Genomic DNA, 14,996 nt, shown 5'->3' with positions numbered 1-14,996 from the left:
ATTAAGAATAAGTTTTTTTTTTAAGATTAATAAATATATCTTAAATTTTTATTTCCTTTGTTCTCTACTATAGATAAGAAAAAATGAAGTAAAAATATTTTTTTAAAATATAAACAAATTTCAACTATTTTCATCTTTTTTAATGTATGATCTTTTAGTTGCACAATTTTTTTAACATTTATAATAAAGATAATTTTAAAAATAATATTATAAAATCAATAAAATTTAATGTCAATAAGTAATTTTCTTAATATACGTAAAATTAATTTTTGTTCTTATAATTGAAAAAAAAAACACTTCTTTTGAAAACTACCCCTAAATTAACGAGGTACTTAATATATGTTTCTAAAGTTTGTTTTTTTATTTCAAAAACAAAAAAAATAAAAGACTATTTATTCTTTAAGAAACATATATTAAATGAAGGTTAAAACTCTTATTTGGTCCCTTATAATATTTTTTTGTTTCAATTTAGTCCTATTTTAATTTTTGGTTTCAATTTAGTCCCCAATAATTTAAATTATTGCAATTTGGGACTTCCGTCCAAATGATTTAAACGGAGTTAACTGTTGGCCACGTGGATGCCAGGTGGATGCCACATAGATGCCACGTAGATGCATGCCAAATTTCATGAATACACTTGGAACCAGAACGGCTCGTTCTGAAACCAGAACGACCCGTTCTGGTTACACTCTTGGTGTGTTAATTTTGTACCTGGAACAGGCCGTTCCAGATGCAAAATTAACACACCAATAGTGTAACCAGAACGGACCGTTCTGGTTCCAGAATAGTCAATAACTATAGTTCACGGTTGTGAATCGTGCAAGAAAAAAAAACCCAAGGTGTAGAGCATTTCAAACACTAGATTTGGTAATATTGTTAATGGGGATTGATAACTTCAACTGCTAAATATTTGGGCTATATAGTGTATCATTAAGAACGATGCAGTGTATTACTAAGGACAATGGTAACAGGTTTTATTTCATTGTTAGTCAAACTGGAGTGAACCACTTACTACCAAATTGACACTATACAGTCAAGGGTGAAATGAAATGATGTTTTCCCTTGAAGTCATTGACGATGTACCCCACCAATAACAACTTGTTCTTGAGGAGGTACAACCTGAATTTTTGTAGTTTAGAGTTTTCCTTCAGCGTTACCTAGATGATTTCCTTTCTCAGTAATTTCATTGAACTTTTTTAGTATATGTCATGTTTTGAATTTTTGTTTTCAGTTTCTGAACCATGTTTCTGTCTTTGAATTTATGATATGTTATGAATTTTTATTTTCAATTTTTGAATCACATTGTAGCATTTTGGGCAACGTATGCATGAAGTTGGCGTTCAGAACGGCCCTTTCTAACACCAGAACGACCCGTTCTGATTTCAGAACGGCCCGTTCTGATTTCAGAACGGCCCGTTCTGATGTAATCATCATAGTGTGTTAAATTTGCATTTGGAACGTCTGTTCTAGTTGCAAAATTAACACATAACATGTACAAGCAGAACAAGCCGTTCTGGTTTCAGAACGGGCCGTTCTGGTTCCAGGTGCATTCATGAAATTTGGCGTCCACCTATGCATCTACGTGACATCCAGTGGCCAATAGTTAACTCCGTTTAAATTATTTAGACGGAAGTCCCAAATTGCAATAATTTAAATTATTGGGGACCAAATTGAAACCAAAAATTAAAGTGGGACTAAATTGAAACAAAAAAATATTATAAGAGACCAAATAAGAATTCTAACCTTAAATGAATTTAACTTATTTGTTGAACTAAAAAATATTCAATTAGATTATTTTTGTAAAGTAAAAACTAATCTGAAAGACATACTCATAATAGCTTGGATCTTATATAAAGGAATAAACTAACTTGAAAATTTTGATCCCATAATAAGAAGGGGATGGAATATTTTCAGATCATTTATTTCTCAATAATTCTTTACTTATTTAATCTATTAAGTTTTTTTAATTGTTTCGATTAACTTTTTTCTTATCAAATTGTTATTATTTAGAACAAGTAAAAAATGAGTACTTCATATCTCTATATATTTATGTAAAAAATAATATTGTAAGAAAAAAGAAATAAAAACAAAATTTCATGAAGTTAATTAGTGATACTGGTTGGTTATGTGAATTATGTAATTATAGTGAGAGATAGAGAGTTTGTACAAAAGGTAAAAGTGTTAAAAATAGACTCGAAAGATAATTATCAAAATATTTATCCTTTTTATACATGTGTATAGATTTCTAAATTCTCGTTTCATTTAAATATTTTATGAATTAAACTATTTTGAATCTTCTTTTATTTAAGCTCTATTAATCAAAATAATTATTTTTTATCTAAAATTACAAAGATATTAAATTTTATTTTCTTCGAAACCTAACTTTTCATCTCATAAAATCTTAAAAATTCATTAATTTCTTTGAGTTTTGAACCCCGTAAATTATTTTATATTTTCTATAACAAATATCTTAAAAAGTTTTAACTATTATTTGAGAATAATGGATATAAAGATTTATTGGGATTTACAAAATATAGTTCTAAGACTTATGAAGTGACATTAATGAATTAAAACTCAATAATTAAAGCCTAAAATTAAGGGATTAATTTAAATGATATTTATTTTTTGTTAAATTACACTTTTGTCTTTTATAATTGTCATGTTAGTGATGACATAACATTAAGTAAATGATATGATAATCAAAATTTAATAATATTCAAGTTAAATTTCACTTTTAATTCTCATTTTTATCTCATAATAAAAGTAATAAAATTGGGTGAAAATTAAATAAAAATGATAACTAAAAATATAATTTAGTCTAAATATTATTAAATACTAATAATTGTGTCATTTACTTAATGTCGGATCATGACTAATGTAACAATTTTAACAATTAATAGATGAATATTAGACAAAAGGACCACAATTGTGAATTTTATAAAATTAGAGGACTAAAATTGCAAGATTAAAATAGAAGTACCAAAATTACGAATTTGATATTATAAGGGATCAAAAGTGTAATTTAGTCATAATTTTTCTAAAATGAAGAATATTTGACAAGACACTTAAAGAATTTATAAAATAGTTTGACTAACTTATAAATTAATTTAATTAAAGTGAACTTATTTTTGAAGTTAGATGAAAAACACACAGAAAGGGGGTTGAATGTGTGTGAACGAAGGATTTTAAAAACGTTTTCGCAGAGGTGCTACTTTCTGTCAGAAAATAATATTTCAAGTGTAAGATTGGTGAAGAGAAACTTGCGTCCAAAGATCTATCGTCTGTTCAAAAATGGTTTCCTTTATCAAACAAATATAACTTCATCTAAATATTGTTTAAAGAATGGGTAGTATTGGACGAAGTTTTTCAGTGTGGTAAATCAATATAAGTAAAATTGTGTTTATAGATTAAATAACAGTGCACAAAGTTTTTATATTGGTTCACTCGTTCTAAGCTACGTCCAGTCTCCTTCAATTGAAGGGTTCCACTAATCACAACGGATTACAAGTATTCTTAACCACTTTTTGTTTGTCAACTTCACTTGCTGACGCTAGTATTCTTAAACCACTTCTGGTTGCCTGAGTGTTCTCAACCACTCATGGTTCTTCAACTTCACTTATTAATGCTAGTATTCTTAAACCACTTCTGGTTCTCCAAGTATTCTTTTGCTAGCCTCTTCAGACTTTATAGACGATAGATGTTTTGAGTGCGTATGTGACTCTCACAAAAAGTATAAGATGGTTTCAATACTCACTAAGATATTCACAACCTTAGTTTTACAAGAATGTGTTTAGAGTGTGTATGTAACTCTCACAGAGAGGATAAGGTAGTTTCTACACTCACTAAGATAAACTATCTTAGTTTTACACGGATATTCAACTTTGAACAAGAAGAGAGATTGATTTGACGCTTGTTTTTGCTTATCGCTCGTTGCTTCTCTCTTCTTTCTTTTCTTCTCAGGTCTTATTATTTATAGCCTTGTGATAAATCTATGAATTTGAATATGTCCGTTGAGGCAGAGCTTTCTGTTGGTGCAGATAAACGTTCGTTCATGGCTACATAGATCTTTTTCATTTAATGCATTTGATTTTGCGTTAAATGTTTTGCTTGCTAAATCTATGTTACATGAAGTCCTTTGCATAATTTGTTCCATTTTATTTCTGACTTTAATCATGACCTAGGTATGTTTGTCCTTTTTCCATCATTGTAGCTGCGGAGGTATTGTCTTTCTCTAAAAAGTAGGTGTACTTGTCCTGACATACACAACTTTGACTTGTGAATTCGCGCTCTTGAATTTTTCTTCTTTTTCTTCATATCTTTGATAACTCTGTTCTTATAAATGAAGATGATATAAGATCTTCTTTGTTTTGATTAGTGGACTTCAGACGCTTTTTCACCATGTTTCTTCTGTGTCTGAAAATCTGAGTCTATGTCTAAGAGTTAGACTTTGACTTTGTCATCTCGTCTTATTAGTCTTGAAGGTGGACGACTTTTCATTCCGTCAGAATGTTTGTTCGTCTTGTGTTATGTGGTTGACCATTGAGCTTCGTCTGATGTTTATTTTCTGCTGAGCCAACTTTATCTTGGTTTTGTTTTGCTCTTGTTTTTGATTTCTTATATTGCGCTCTGGATTGTTATTGGCATATCTTCGTTTGATATTTATTGTCATCTGGTGCGCAAGTCATGATCCTTATGTTATTTGACTTGATTTGTCCGATCTTTGTTTTGCTTGACCTTGCTTCATCCTTTAGTTTTGCCTATTCTTATATATATCTGAAACACTACTATACATGTTATTAATAAGAATATATATTATATTTGTTATATACAAAATTTCAATGAGAATTGTTTCGTCTGACTTAACAATCTCCCCATTTTTTATGATGACAAATATAATCTATCAATTCATTTCGGATCAATAGCAGATATACTGATTTATTCCAATCAAGTAGATTTATACATTTCATACATCTTATAAATTACTAGGTATTTTAGGGTACTAGGGCTCTCCCCCTTAGTATGTGCTCTCCCCCTCACTTGATTATTCCTACTTCACTTTGAGGTAGATTTGATAGATTCTTTTTAATTTCTCTCCCTTTGTAATCATCAAATAGGGGTTTGTTACTCACTTATCAGTTCCATTCCTAGCCTATCTCTTAGCCAGATATATCTATCTTCTTGAAGAGATTTGGTAAAGATGTCAGCTAATTGTTCCTCAGTTTTAATATACAGTAGATCGAAGGTTCCTTTTTGCATATGATCTCTAATGAAATGATGTTTGATCTCAATATGTTTAGTCCTAGAATGCAAAGCAAGATTTTTTGAAATACTAATTGTAGTAGTGTTATCACAGAGTACAGGAATACTACTTTCATTGGAGTCTTCATTGGTTTTGCATCATCCATCTTATACTTCTTCAGTAACTCTTTTGTATATTTCGTCTGGTGAATTCTGATTCCTTCGTCTAAATGGATGATTTAGAGTCCTAGAAAGAACTTTAGTTCTCCCATCATGCTCATCTCAAATTCATCCTACATAAGCTTGGAAAACTCTTGACATAGATTGTCATTAGTAGCTCCAAATATTATGTCATCTATATAAATTTGAACTATTATGAAATCATCTTTTAGTTCTTTTCTAAATAGAGTGCTATCAATTTTTCCTCTTATGAAATTGTTGCTTGTTAGAAAAGAACTTAATTTGTCGTACCACGCTCGTGGTGCTTGTTTCAGTCCATACAAAACTTTGTTTAATTTAAAGACATGAGATGGAAGCAAATCGCTTTCAAAACCAGGGGGTTGGTTTACGTAAACTTTTTCTGAAATTGTTCCATTTAAAAATGTGCTTTTAACATCCATTTGATACAATTTCATACCAGTGCATGTAGCAAAAGCAAGTAATATTCTAATAGCTTCTATTCTAGCAACAAGTGCAAAAGTTTCAGTAAAGTTTATACCTTCTTGTTGTGAGTATCCTTTTGCGACTAACCTTGCTTTGTTTCTTACCACATTTCCTGATTCGTCTAGCTTGTTTTTGTATACCCATTTTGTGCCAATTATTGTTCTTCCTTCTGGAGCTTGTACGAGTTTCCAGACATCATGCTTTTGGAATTGGGTGAGTTCTTCTCGCATGGCTTGGACCCAGCTATCGTCTGATAGGGCTTTGTCCGTGGTTTTTGGTTCTATTTGAGATAACAGCGCAATTTGTCCTTGGGTTTTGAATGAACTTCTTGTTCTTACTGCATCTTTTGCCTCACCGATGATCTGCTCTTGAGGATGATGAGCTTTCATCTGCCAGTTTTGATTGACAAGCTCTCTTTCCTCTTTATCATCCTGTTGACCTTCAGTTTCCTCAGACTCATCTTCCTTTGACTGGTTTTTATTTACCTGCATATTCTCAAAGAAGGTTCCTAGCTCTGATATTTCTTTATCAAGCTTATTTTCATCAAACTTAACGTGAATGGCCTCTTCAACAGTTTTGGTTCTGTTGTTGAAGACTCTATAGGCTTTTGACCTTTCAGAGTATCCAAGTAGGATACCCTTATCGATTTTTGAGTCAAATTTGCCTAAGTTATCCTTAGTATTTAAAATGAAGCATTTGCATCCGAATGGATGAAAGTATGATATGTTGGGTGCTCGTCCTTTCCATAATTCATAGGGAGTTTTCTTCAAGATAGGTCTAAGATGTATTCTGTTTTGTATATAGCAGGAAGTATTAACTGGTTCTGCCCAGAAGTTTTTAGGAGTTGAAAAATTGTTTAATAAAGTTCTTGTCATTTCTTGTAAAGAACAATTCTTTCTTTCTACAACTCCATTTTGTTGTGGAGTTCTAGGGGTTGAAAAATTGTGTTTGATTCCATTTTCTTCACAAAAATCTTAAACTGTTCGTTTTCAAATTCTCCCCCATAATCACTTCTTATAGACACAATTGATATTCATTTTTCGTTTTGAATTCTTTTACAGAATATATGGAATACCTTGAAGGACTCATCCTTGTGGGTTATAAACAACACCCATGTCCATCTAGTATAGTCATTAACAATGACTAGTCCATATCCTTTACCACTGACAGATGCAATCCTAGTGGGACCAAATAGATCCATGTGGAGCAGTTCAAGAGGTCTTGAGGTGGAAACATGATTTTTACTACCGAAAGAACTTTTAACTTGTTTCCCCTTTTGACATGCTTCACATAGGCTATTCAACTGGTACACAAGACTCGGTAAACCTCTTACGAGGTTATGCTTTTTCAGCTTTGAGATTAATCTCAGGCTTACATGACTAAGTTTCTTGTGCCACAACCACTAATTTTCATAGGATACTAGACAATCAACATTTTGATTTTCTAGTTCATTAGGCATTATCTTATACAAGTTATTGCATCTGTTAGCTATAAATAATATGGATGAATCAATTTGACTAACAATACATTTATTTTTGTTGAAGGAAACTTCGTAACCACTGTCACATAATTGGCTTATGCTCAGCAGGTTATGTGTTAATCCTTTAACATACAAGACGTTATCAATGGTGATGGAGGAATTTATACCTATTTTACCCATCCCCATGATTTGTCCTTTTTGTCCTCCTCTAAATATGACTAGGCCTCCTTTCTTGGACTTGAGGTCTAGGAACATAGACCTTTTGCCTGTCATGTGTTGCGAGCAGCCACTATCCAGGTATCATGACTGGACACATCCTCTTCTTATTGAACAAATCTGGAACATATATTATTTCAGTCTTTGGTACCCAATTGGATTTGGGTCCATAGATATTAGTGTTTGAGGTTTTAGAATACCCCTTCTTGTGCATGTGACTGCACTTTGGCGTGAAATGCCCATTATATGTAGGATATGCTTATGTACTTACTTTTTTTTCCGATTCAGAGTCAACATACCCTAATCCAGACTTATCATTTTTACTCTTAGAGTATTTCAAGAGATTTTCAAGGTTTTTAGTTCCTAGAGTGAACTTTTATAAATCAGATTTTAGTATTTCAATTTCTTGGTTTAGCAATTTTATTTCTTCAAGCCCTTTTTCTTATTCTTTTGATAATTTGCATTTTTATTCTTGAGCAAAAGATTTTCTTCAAGTAGTTCAAAAATTCTTTTCTTTTGTTCTTTATATGCAGTAGAGATTTTAGCAGAATCAATTAAAAGCTGATTATATGCATGTTGAAGATCTTTGAAATCAGATTCACTAACCTCTTCATCATTAGATTCAGATGATGAGTATGTGTCTGCCATAAGACCTATGTTCGCATGTTCATCATCTTCAGCTAATGTCGTATCTAGATCTTCCCAGGTGGTCATAATGGCCTCCTTCTTTTTCTGGAGAGTTGACTTCTTCTTTTCTTTCTCCTTTTCTTTTTCTAACTCTGAATATTCTATTTTGTAGTGTCCAGGTTTCTTGCATTCATAGCACAGTGGTTGTTGTTAGAAAAGAATGGCTCAATCCAAGAGGGGGGGGTGAATTGGATTCTATGACTCTTAAAAAAAATTTCAAAGTTCTAAGGATCTTTATTTCAACTTAAACTTTTCTAATATGAATTCTCAAAGAAATTCCTTAAAAGACTTGCCAATGGGAATGAGTCCTATATGTTTTCTTGATTAATCTTGATTAAGTTCAATGTTAAGAACACTTAATATGCAACACTTTGGTTCAGTTTAAAGCAATGTTATGCATGCAAACATATTAATCAAGATCATCCACTTTAACACTCAACCAAGATTTTGCTCAATGTAAAAGATAAGAGTGAGAGAGAAGAATGCACAAGTGTTTTATCCTGGTTCAGCCACTCCACATGTGACCTACATCCAGTCCTCAATCATAACCTGATCAAGATTTGTTCCATTATCTTAATGAAGAATTTTTACAAGCACACAACACATGCATATACTCCTACATTCAAGATAACCACTTTCTTGCCCCAAGAAAGCACTTCTTGTAGAAACCCACTACAAGAACTCTTTACCACTTGAGACACCTACTTAAGATTTCCCTTACACTTTTCACAAAGAATTAAAGGAACGAATTCACCTGGAAGCTGAACAAATCAGACTGTGAAATTCAAAAGCAAATCTTAATCTTTCTCTCCCAAGAATGTAATGATGATGATGATCTCTTTCAAAGCATTTCAAAATGTTTTACTTCTTGGTTTCACAAAGAAAACACTCCAAGAAGTTCACAAAGACTTCACAATATAGTTTTTCTCTTTTTGATTCTCAATTCATTCTCTATTCTGAAATTTCAAAGTCTGAAATCTATTTATAAAAATTTCAGAACCAGATAATCGATTATTTTAAAGGATAATCGATTATTTTGTTCTTCATGATTTCTAGAAATCACTCAAGAACAGAATAATCGATTATTTTGCAGGATAATCAATTATTCCAGAGAGTGCTTCCTGGAATAATCGATTATTTCATAGATAATCGATTATTATAACAACGCTCTTTTCACCTGTTGCTGGAATAATCGATTACATTTAATGATAATTGATTATTTTGAGTTAGTTTTCAAAAACTCAATTTTATACTTCAAAAAATCTTTCCAAGTATTTTAAATCATCATCATACTCACTCTCAGTCAATTTAGATTAAAATTAACTCATGCACAAAGCACACACATGCAAAATAAGCTAATCAAACCAATACAACTCATAAGAACTTATAAACTATCCCTATTACACATCATAATAGTCATATCTTCTTCTTGACTTGTTTTTGACTTGTTGATGTCCTTGGTTAGCTTTGATTCTCAAAATCCACCCTTTGTTATCATCAAAACTTTCATACTCCAAATCTGAGTTGATTCACTACTCCATGAATCTCAACAGTTATGCCTTTTCTCTTGAAGTTCTGTTGTATTTTCTTCAGCATGATCCTCCCTTTTTCTTCATCATGGAATATATTTTTCTAGACAATAGGGATATCTCATCGTCTAAGTCACACGTATCTTCGTCACAACTCTCGTCAGATGTTTCTTTTGCCTTTAAGGCTTTTGAGGATGATGATGTAGGTTTCTTCTTTTGTACACTCAGTGCAATGACTTTTGTTTTTGTCCTGCTTCATCTTGTCGTAGCTCCATCTCATGGACTTTGAGTAGTCCAACTAGTTCTTCCAGTGAGAGCTTTTCAAGATCTTTGGATGCTCTCAGTGTCGTGACTTGGGGTCTCCATTTCCAGGGTAGACTACGAAGCAATTTTTCAATATGATCAAAGTTATCATAAGTCCTACCTAGAAAAGAGAGTTCATTAATAATAGTTTGAAATCTTCTAAACATAGTTTGGATAGATTCGTTCTCTTCCATCTCGAAGAGTTCATACTTACGGACCAACAAGCTTATCTTGTTGCGTTTTACCTCCAAGGATCCCTCATAAGTTATGGCTAGGGTATCCCACATTTTTTTGACACTCCTGGAGTTGTGTACTTTGGTGTATTCTTCCTCGGTTAGAGCACGCATGAGTGCATTTCTGGCTTTGGAGTTTAGCACAAATCTTTGTTTTTGATTTTCATTCCAACGTCCCTTGGGTATTTCCCTCCCAGCATCATCGTGCGGAATGTAATATCCCTGTTCTACAACCTCCCACATGTCTATGTGACATGTGTCAAAGAATGTCATCATTCTTTGTTTCCAGTAGTCGTAGTTGGTTCTTATGAAGAGAGGTGGGGGATTTACTGCCTGTCCTTCATTTTCCATGATCATTCCCCTGCAGTGTTAGATGCTCAACCCTAGGGGTCAACCTCTGATACCAATTGAAGTTAGATGAAAAACACACAGAAGGGGGGTTGAATGTGTGTGAACGAAGGATTTTAAAAATGTTTTCGCAGAGGTGCTACTTTCTGTCAGAAAATAATATTTCAAGTGTAAGATTGGTGAAGAGAAACTTGCGTCCAAAGATCTATCATCTGTTCGAAAATGGTTTCCTTTGTCAAAAAAATATAACTTCATCTAAATATTGTTTAAAGAATGGGTAGTATTGGACGAAGTTTTTCAATGTGATAAATCAATATAAGTAAAATTGTGTTTCTAGATTAAATAATAGTGCACAGAGTTTTTATATTGGTTCACTCGTTTTGAACTACGTCCAGTCTCCTTTAACTGAAGGGTTCCACTAATCACAAGAAATTACAAGTATTCTTAACCACTTCTGATTCGTCAACTTCACTTGTTGATGCTAGTATTCTTAAACCACTTCTGGTTGCCCGAGTATTCTCAACCACTCCTGGTTTGTCAACTTCACTTGCTGATGCTAGTATTCTTAAACCACTTATCGTTCTCCAAGTATTCTTTTGCTAGCCTCTTCAGGCTTTACATACGATAGATGTTTTGAGTGTGTATGTGACTCTCATAGAAAGGATAAGATGGTTTCTACACTCACTGAGATATTCAACCTTAATTTTACAAGAATGTGTTTAGAGTGCGTATGTAACTCTCACAAAAAGGATAGGGTAGTTTCTACACTCACTAAGATAAACTATCTTATTTTTACATAGATATTCAACTTTGAACAAGAAGATAGATTGATTTACGCTTGTTTTTGCTTATCGCTTGTTGCTTCTCTCTTCTTTCTTTTCTTCTCAGGTCTTGTTATTTATAGCCTTGTGATAAAACCACTTTTAAGATCGGTTCTTTTGTAACCGATCTTAAAAGTTGTGTCAGACATACCTTTTAAGATCGGTCATAGAAAAACTGATCTTAAAACTAATTTTAAGATCAGTTAAAATTTAACCGATCTTAAAAGTATTCACATTATTTACAAAATTGTCACCGCGTTACTTTTAAGATCGGTCACCTTTTAACCGATCTTAAAACCTCGATTTTAAAACTAATTTTTGCACTAGTTTTTAGAACTGTTGCATATGGACTTGGTTGGACCCTTTAGAACTATGAGTTTTGGTGGAAGTTACTATGGTTTTGTTTTAGTAGATGATTTCTCTATATATACTTGGACTTTATTTCTTGCCCACAAAAGTGATACATTTTGTGTATTTAGAAAATTTTCCAAGCTTATTCAAAACAAGAAAAATCTTAAGATAGTTTCCATTAGAAGTGATCATGAAAAAAAGATTGAAAATAAAGACTTTGGTTTATTCTATGAAGAAAATGGAATTGAACATAACTTTTCTGCACCTAGAACTCCTCAACAAAATGGAGTAGTTGAAAGAAATAATAGATCATTAATAGAATTAACAAGAACAATGCTAAATGATTCAAATCTTTCTAAATACTTTTGGGCAGAAGCTATTAACACTGCATGTTATACTATGAATAAAGCTTTGATTAGACCCATTCTCAAGAAAACACCTTATGAGTTGTTCAATGGAAGAAAACCTAACATTTCCCATCTTCATATATTTGGATGCAAATGTTTTGTACTTAATAATGGAAAAGAAAATTTAGGAAAGTTTGATGCTAAATCAGATGAAGGGATATTTCTTGGATATTCTTTAAATAGAAAATCTTATAGAATATACAACAAAAGAACTATGACAATAGAGGAATCAATTCATGTTGTTTTTGATGGGACTAACCTCGTTTGTCCAAGAAAAGATATTATTGATGATATTGAAGAAAGCTTTGACTACACTCATATTCATGAGAAAACTCAAAAGGACAATGAAGATGAAGGAAGAGAGGATTCTATAATCCAAGAGAATCAAACAAACATGACTCCTCAAAGAGAGTTGAGAATCTCAAGAAATCATCCCCTTGAAAATATCATTAGAGACATATCAAAAGGGGTAACTACTGGACACTCTCTAAAAGATGCATGCAATAATATGGCTTTTGTTTCTGAAATAGAAGTTAAGAACATTGATGAAGCTTGAAATGATGAACATTGGATTAATGTTATGCAAGAAGAGTTAAATCAATTTGAGAGAAATCAAGTATGAGAACTTATTGATAGACAAATTAATCATCCAATTATAGGAACTAAATGAATTTTAAAAAAAAACAAACTTGACGAACATGGCATAGTAATAAGAAACAAGACTAGACTATTTGCTAAAGGATATAATCATGAAGAAGGCATAGATTATGAAGAAACATATGCACCTGTAGCAAGACTAGAAGCCATTAGAATGTTAATAGCCTATGCATCTATAATGGATTTCAAACTATATCAAATGGATGTCAAAAGTGCATCTCTAAATGGTTTTATTCAAGAAGAAGTGTATGTTGAACAACCTCCTAGATTTGAAAACTCAGATTTTCCAAATCATGTTTATAAACTTATAAAAGCTCTTTATGGTTTAAATAAGCTCTTAGGGCTTGGTATGAAAGATTGAGAAAATTTCTCTTAGGGAAAGGATTTACAAGAGGAAAATTCGATACAACACTATTTATCAAAAGAAAAATGGATAACATTCTTTTAGTGTGTTGATGATATTATTTTTGGAGCTACTAATGATTACTTGTGCAAAGAGTTTTCAAATGATATGCAAATAAGACAAAAAATTTGGAATCTTCATCAATCAAAGTAAATATTGTAAGGAATTACTCAAAAGATTTGGAATGGAAAATGCTAAACCAATTGCCACACCCATGAGCACTACTTGCTACTTAGACAAAGATGAAGGTGGTAAATCCATAGATATCAAACAATACAGAGGTATGATCGGATTCCTTCTTTATTTATCTGCAAGTAAGCCTGACATCATGTTTAGCTTAGTTAACATTGGTTAATATTTTGGCTTGCACTTTACCTTTGGATAATTTTGTTATTATATTCTTTTTGATGTTGTCAAAGGGAGAGAGATAAGACTGCAAAGGAAAGAAATTTTTTTGTCTAACACTACTTTGGACTAAGTTTGACTAAAATATATTTTATCTACACTTAAGTTTGACAAAAATATAAGTACAACTCCTTTTGTAAAAACAATAAATATAACATCATTCTCGTAAGATCAAGCTCGTCTATAAAAAAGAAAATCAAAATAAACACACCACAATGATCACACAATACATCATTTGAAGAGAAGAATATTTCTATTACCTTTGATACAAGAGAAGATATACAAAAGAAAAACTCAGAAAATAAATTGCAATGAAGTAATTATTGAAAAACCTAGAGTACACTTGTTACGAGATCTACGAATTCGAAACCAAATCTTCAGGTTATGTATGCACGAGGTGAAGACACGTACCCTAAGAAAAGGTAAAGTGAACTTAAAAGAAATTTGAATCGATAGCAATAAATTTTATTTTAACTTCACTCTCTTGTTATGGGTAATGGCCCAATATTAGTTATTTTGACTTAACTCTTTTTTATTTTTCTGGCATAAAGAGGCATAATGACCAAAACGAAACAAAATTAAAATAGGTTTTACTTCATTTGAGAGAAAAACTAAAACAGTAGAGAGAGGGATCTTCCAAGAGCCCAAAGGTCACCCAAGAATGAAAAAATAAATATTAAAAAGTTTATTAAATTATACTGTGCGTTTTTTATACTACTTATAGTGTGCACTTAATTTTGACGTGCAAGTTGAAAATATTTTTTTTTCACTAACTAAAATTAAAAAATAGATTAAAGTAATTATTAATAATAATTGATAATTACTTAATATTTTATATAACAACAATTATTAATAAATTCATAATCAATACCTTAATAAAATAATTACTAGTAAGTAAATAAAATATTAGTCATCAATAAGACATTTATTAATAATTTTTTTTAAGGTTTTAGCTACATAAAGTGCCTATAAGTAAAATCTTTTGGGATTTACTTATATTAAACATGTGTAGGTAGAAATATTTTGGAGTTTTTACCTATGCTAACTCGTGTATAGGTAAAACTATGTGTAGGTATAGACCATTTTTCTTTTAGTGTGTGTATGTTATCTAACAATTGTTTTTGCACCTGAACTCGAGTGAGATGTTTCTCACTCCCTTGTTTGTTTGTTGTTGAGATTTCCGTTGAAGTACTTTTGTTATAATTGTAAATCAGTTTAATTCCATCAACGGTCTCAAACACGGCAAGTATACCGG

General features: G+C 31.6%; 2 protein-coding genes across 2 annotated transcripts; both read right to left on the bottom strand.

Moving 5' to 3' along the window:
- Nucleotides 1-5,531: 5,531 nt before the first annotated feature.
- LOC145949261 (uncharacterized) lies at nucleotides 5,532-8,311 on the bottom strand. Its single transcript, XM_083061555.1, has 3 exons — nucleotides 8,204-8,311; nucleotides 6,977-7,303; nucleotides 5,532-6,575 (listed from the first exon to the last, which is right to left on the bottom strand). The coding sequence occupies exons 1-3, from the start codon at nucleotides 8,309-8,311 to the stop codon at nucleotides 5,532-5,534; spliced, it is 1,479 nt and encodes a 492-aa protein (XP_082917681.1).
- Nucleotides 8,312-10,037: 1,726 nt separating this feature from the next.
- Nucleotides 10,038-10,700, bottom strand: LOC145950464 (uncharacterized). Its single transcript, XM_083061554.1, has one exon. It carries the CDS (start codon nucleotides 10,698-10,700, stop codon nucleotides 10,038-10,040), a length of 663 nt encoding a protein of 220 aa, XP_082917680.1.
- Nucleotides 10,701-14,996: the final 4,296 nt, after the last annotated feature.

This window comes from Cajanus cajan, chromosome 8 (genome assembly GCF_000230855.2).
Source record: "Cajanus cajan strain Asha chromosome 8, NIPB_CcT2T_4, whole genome shotgun sequence".
NCBI classification, from domain to species: domain Eukaryota; kingdom Viridiplantae; phylum Streptophyta; class Magnoliopsida; order Fabales; family Fabaceae; genus Cajanus; species Cajanus cajan.
This window is presented reverse-complemented; position numbering and strand designations above follow the sequence as displayed.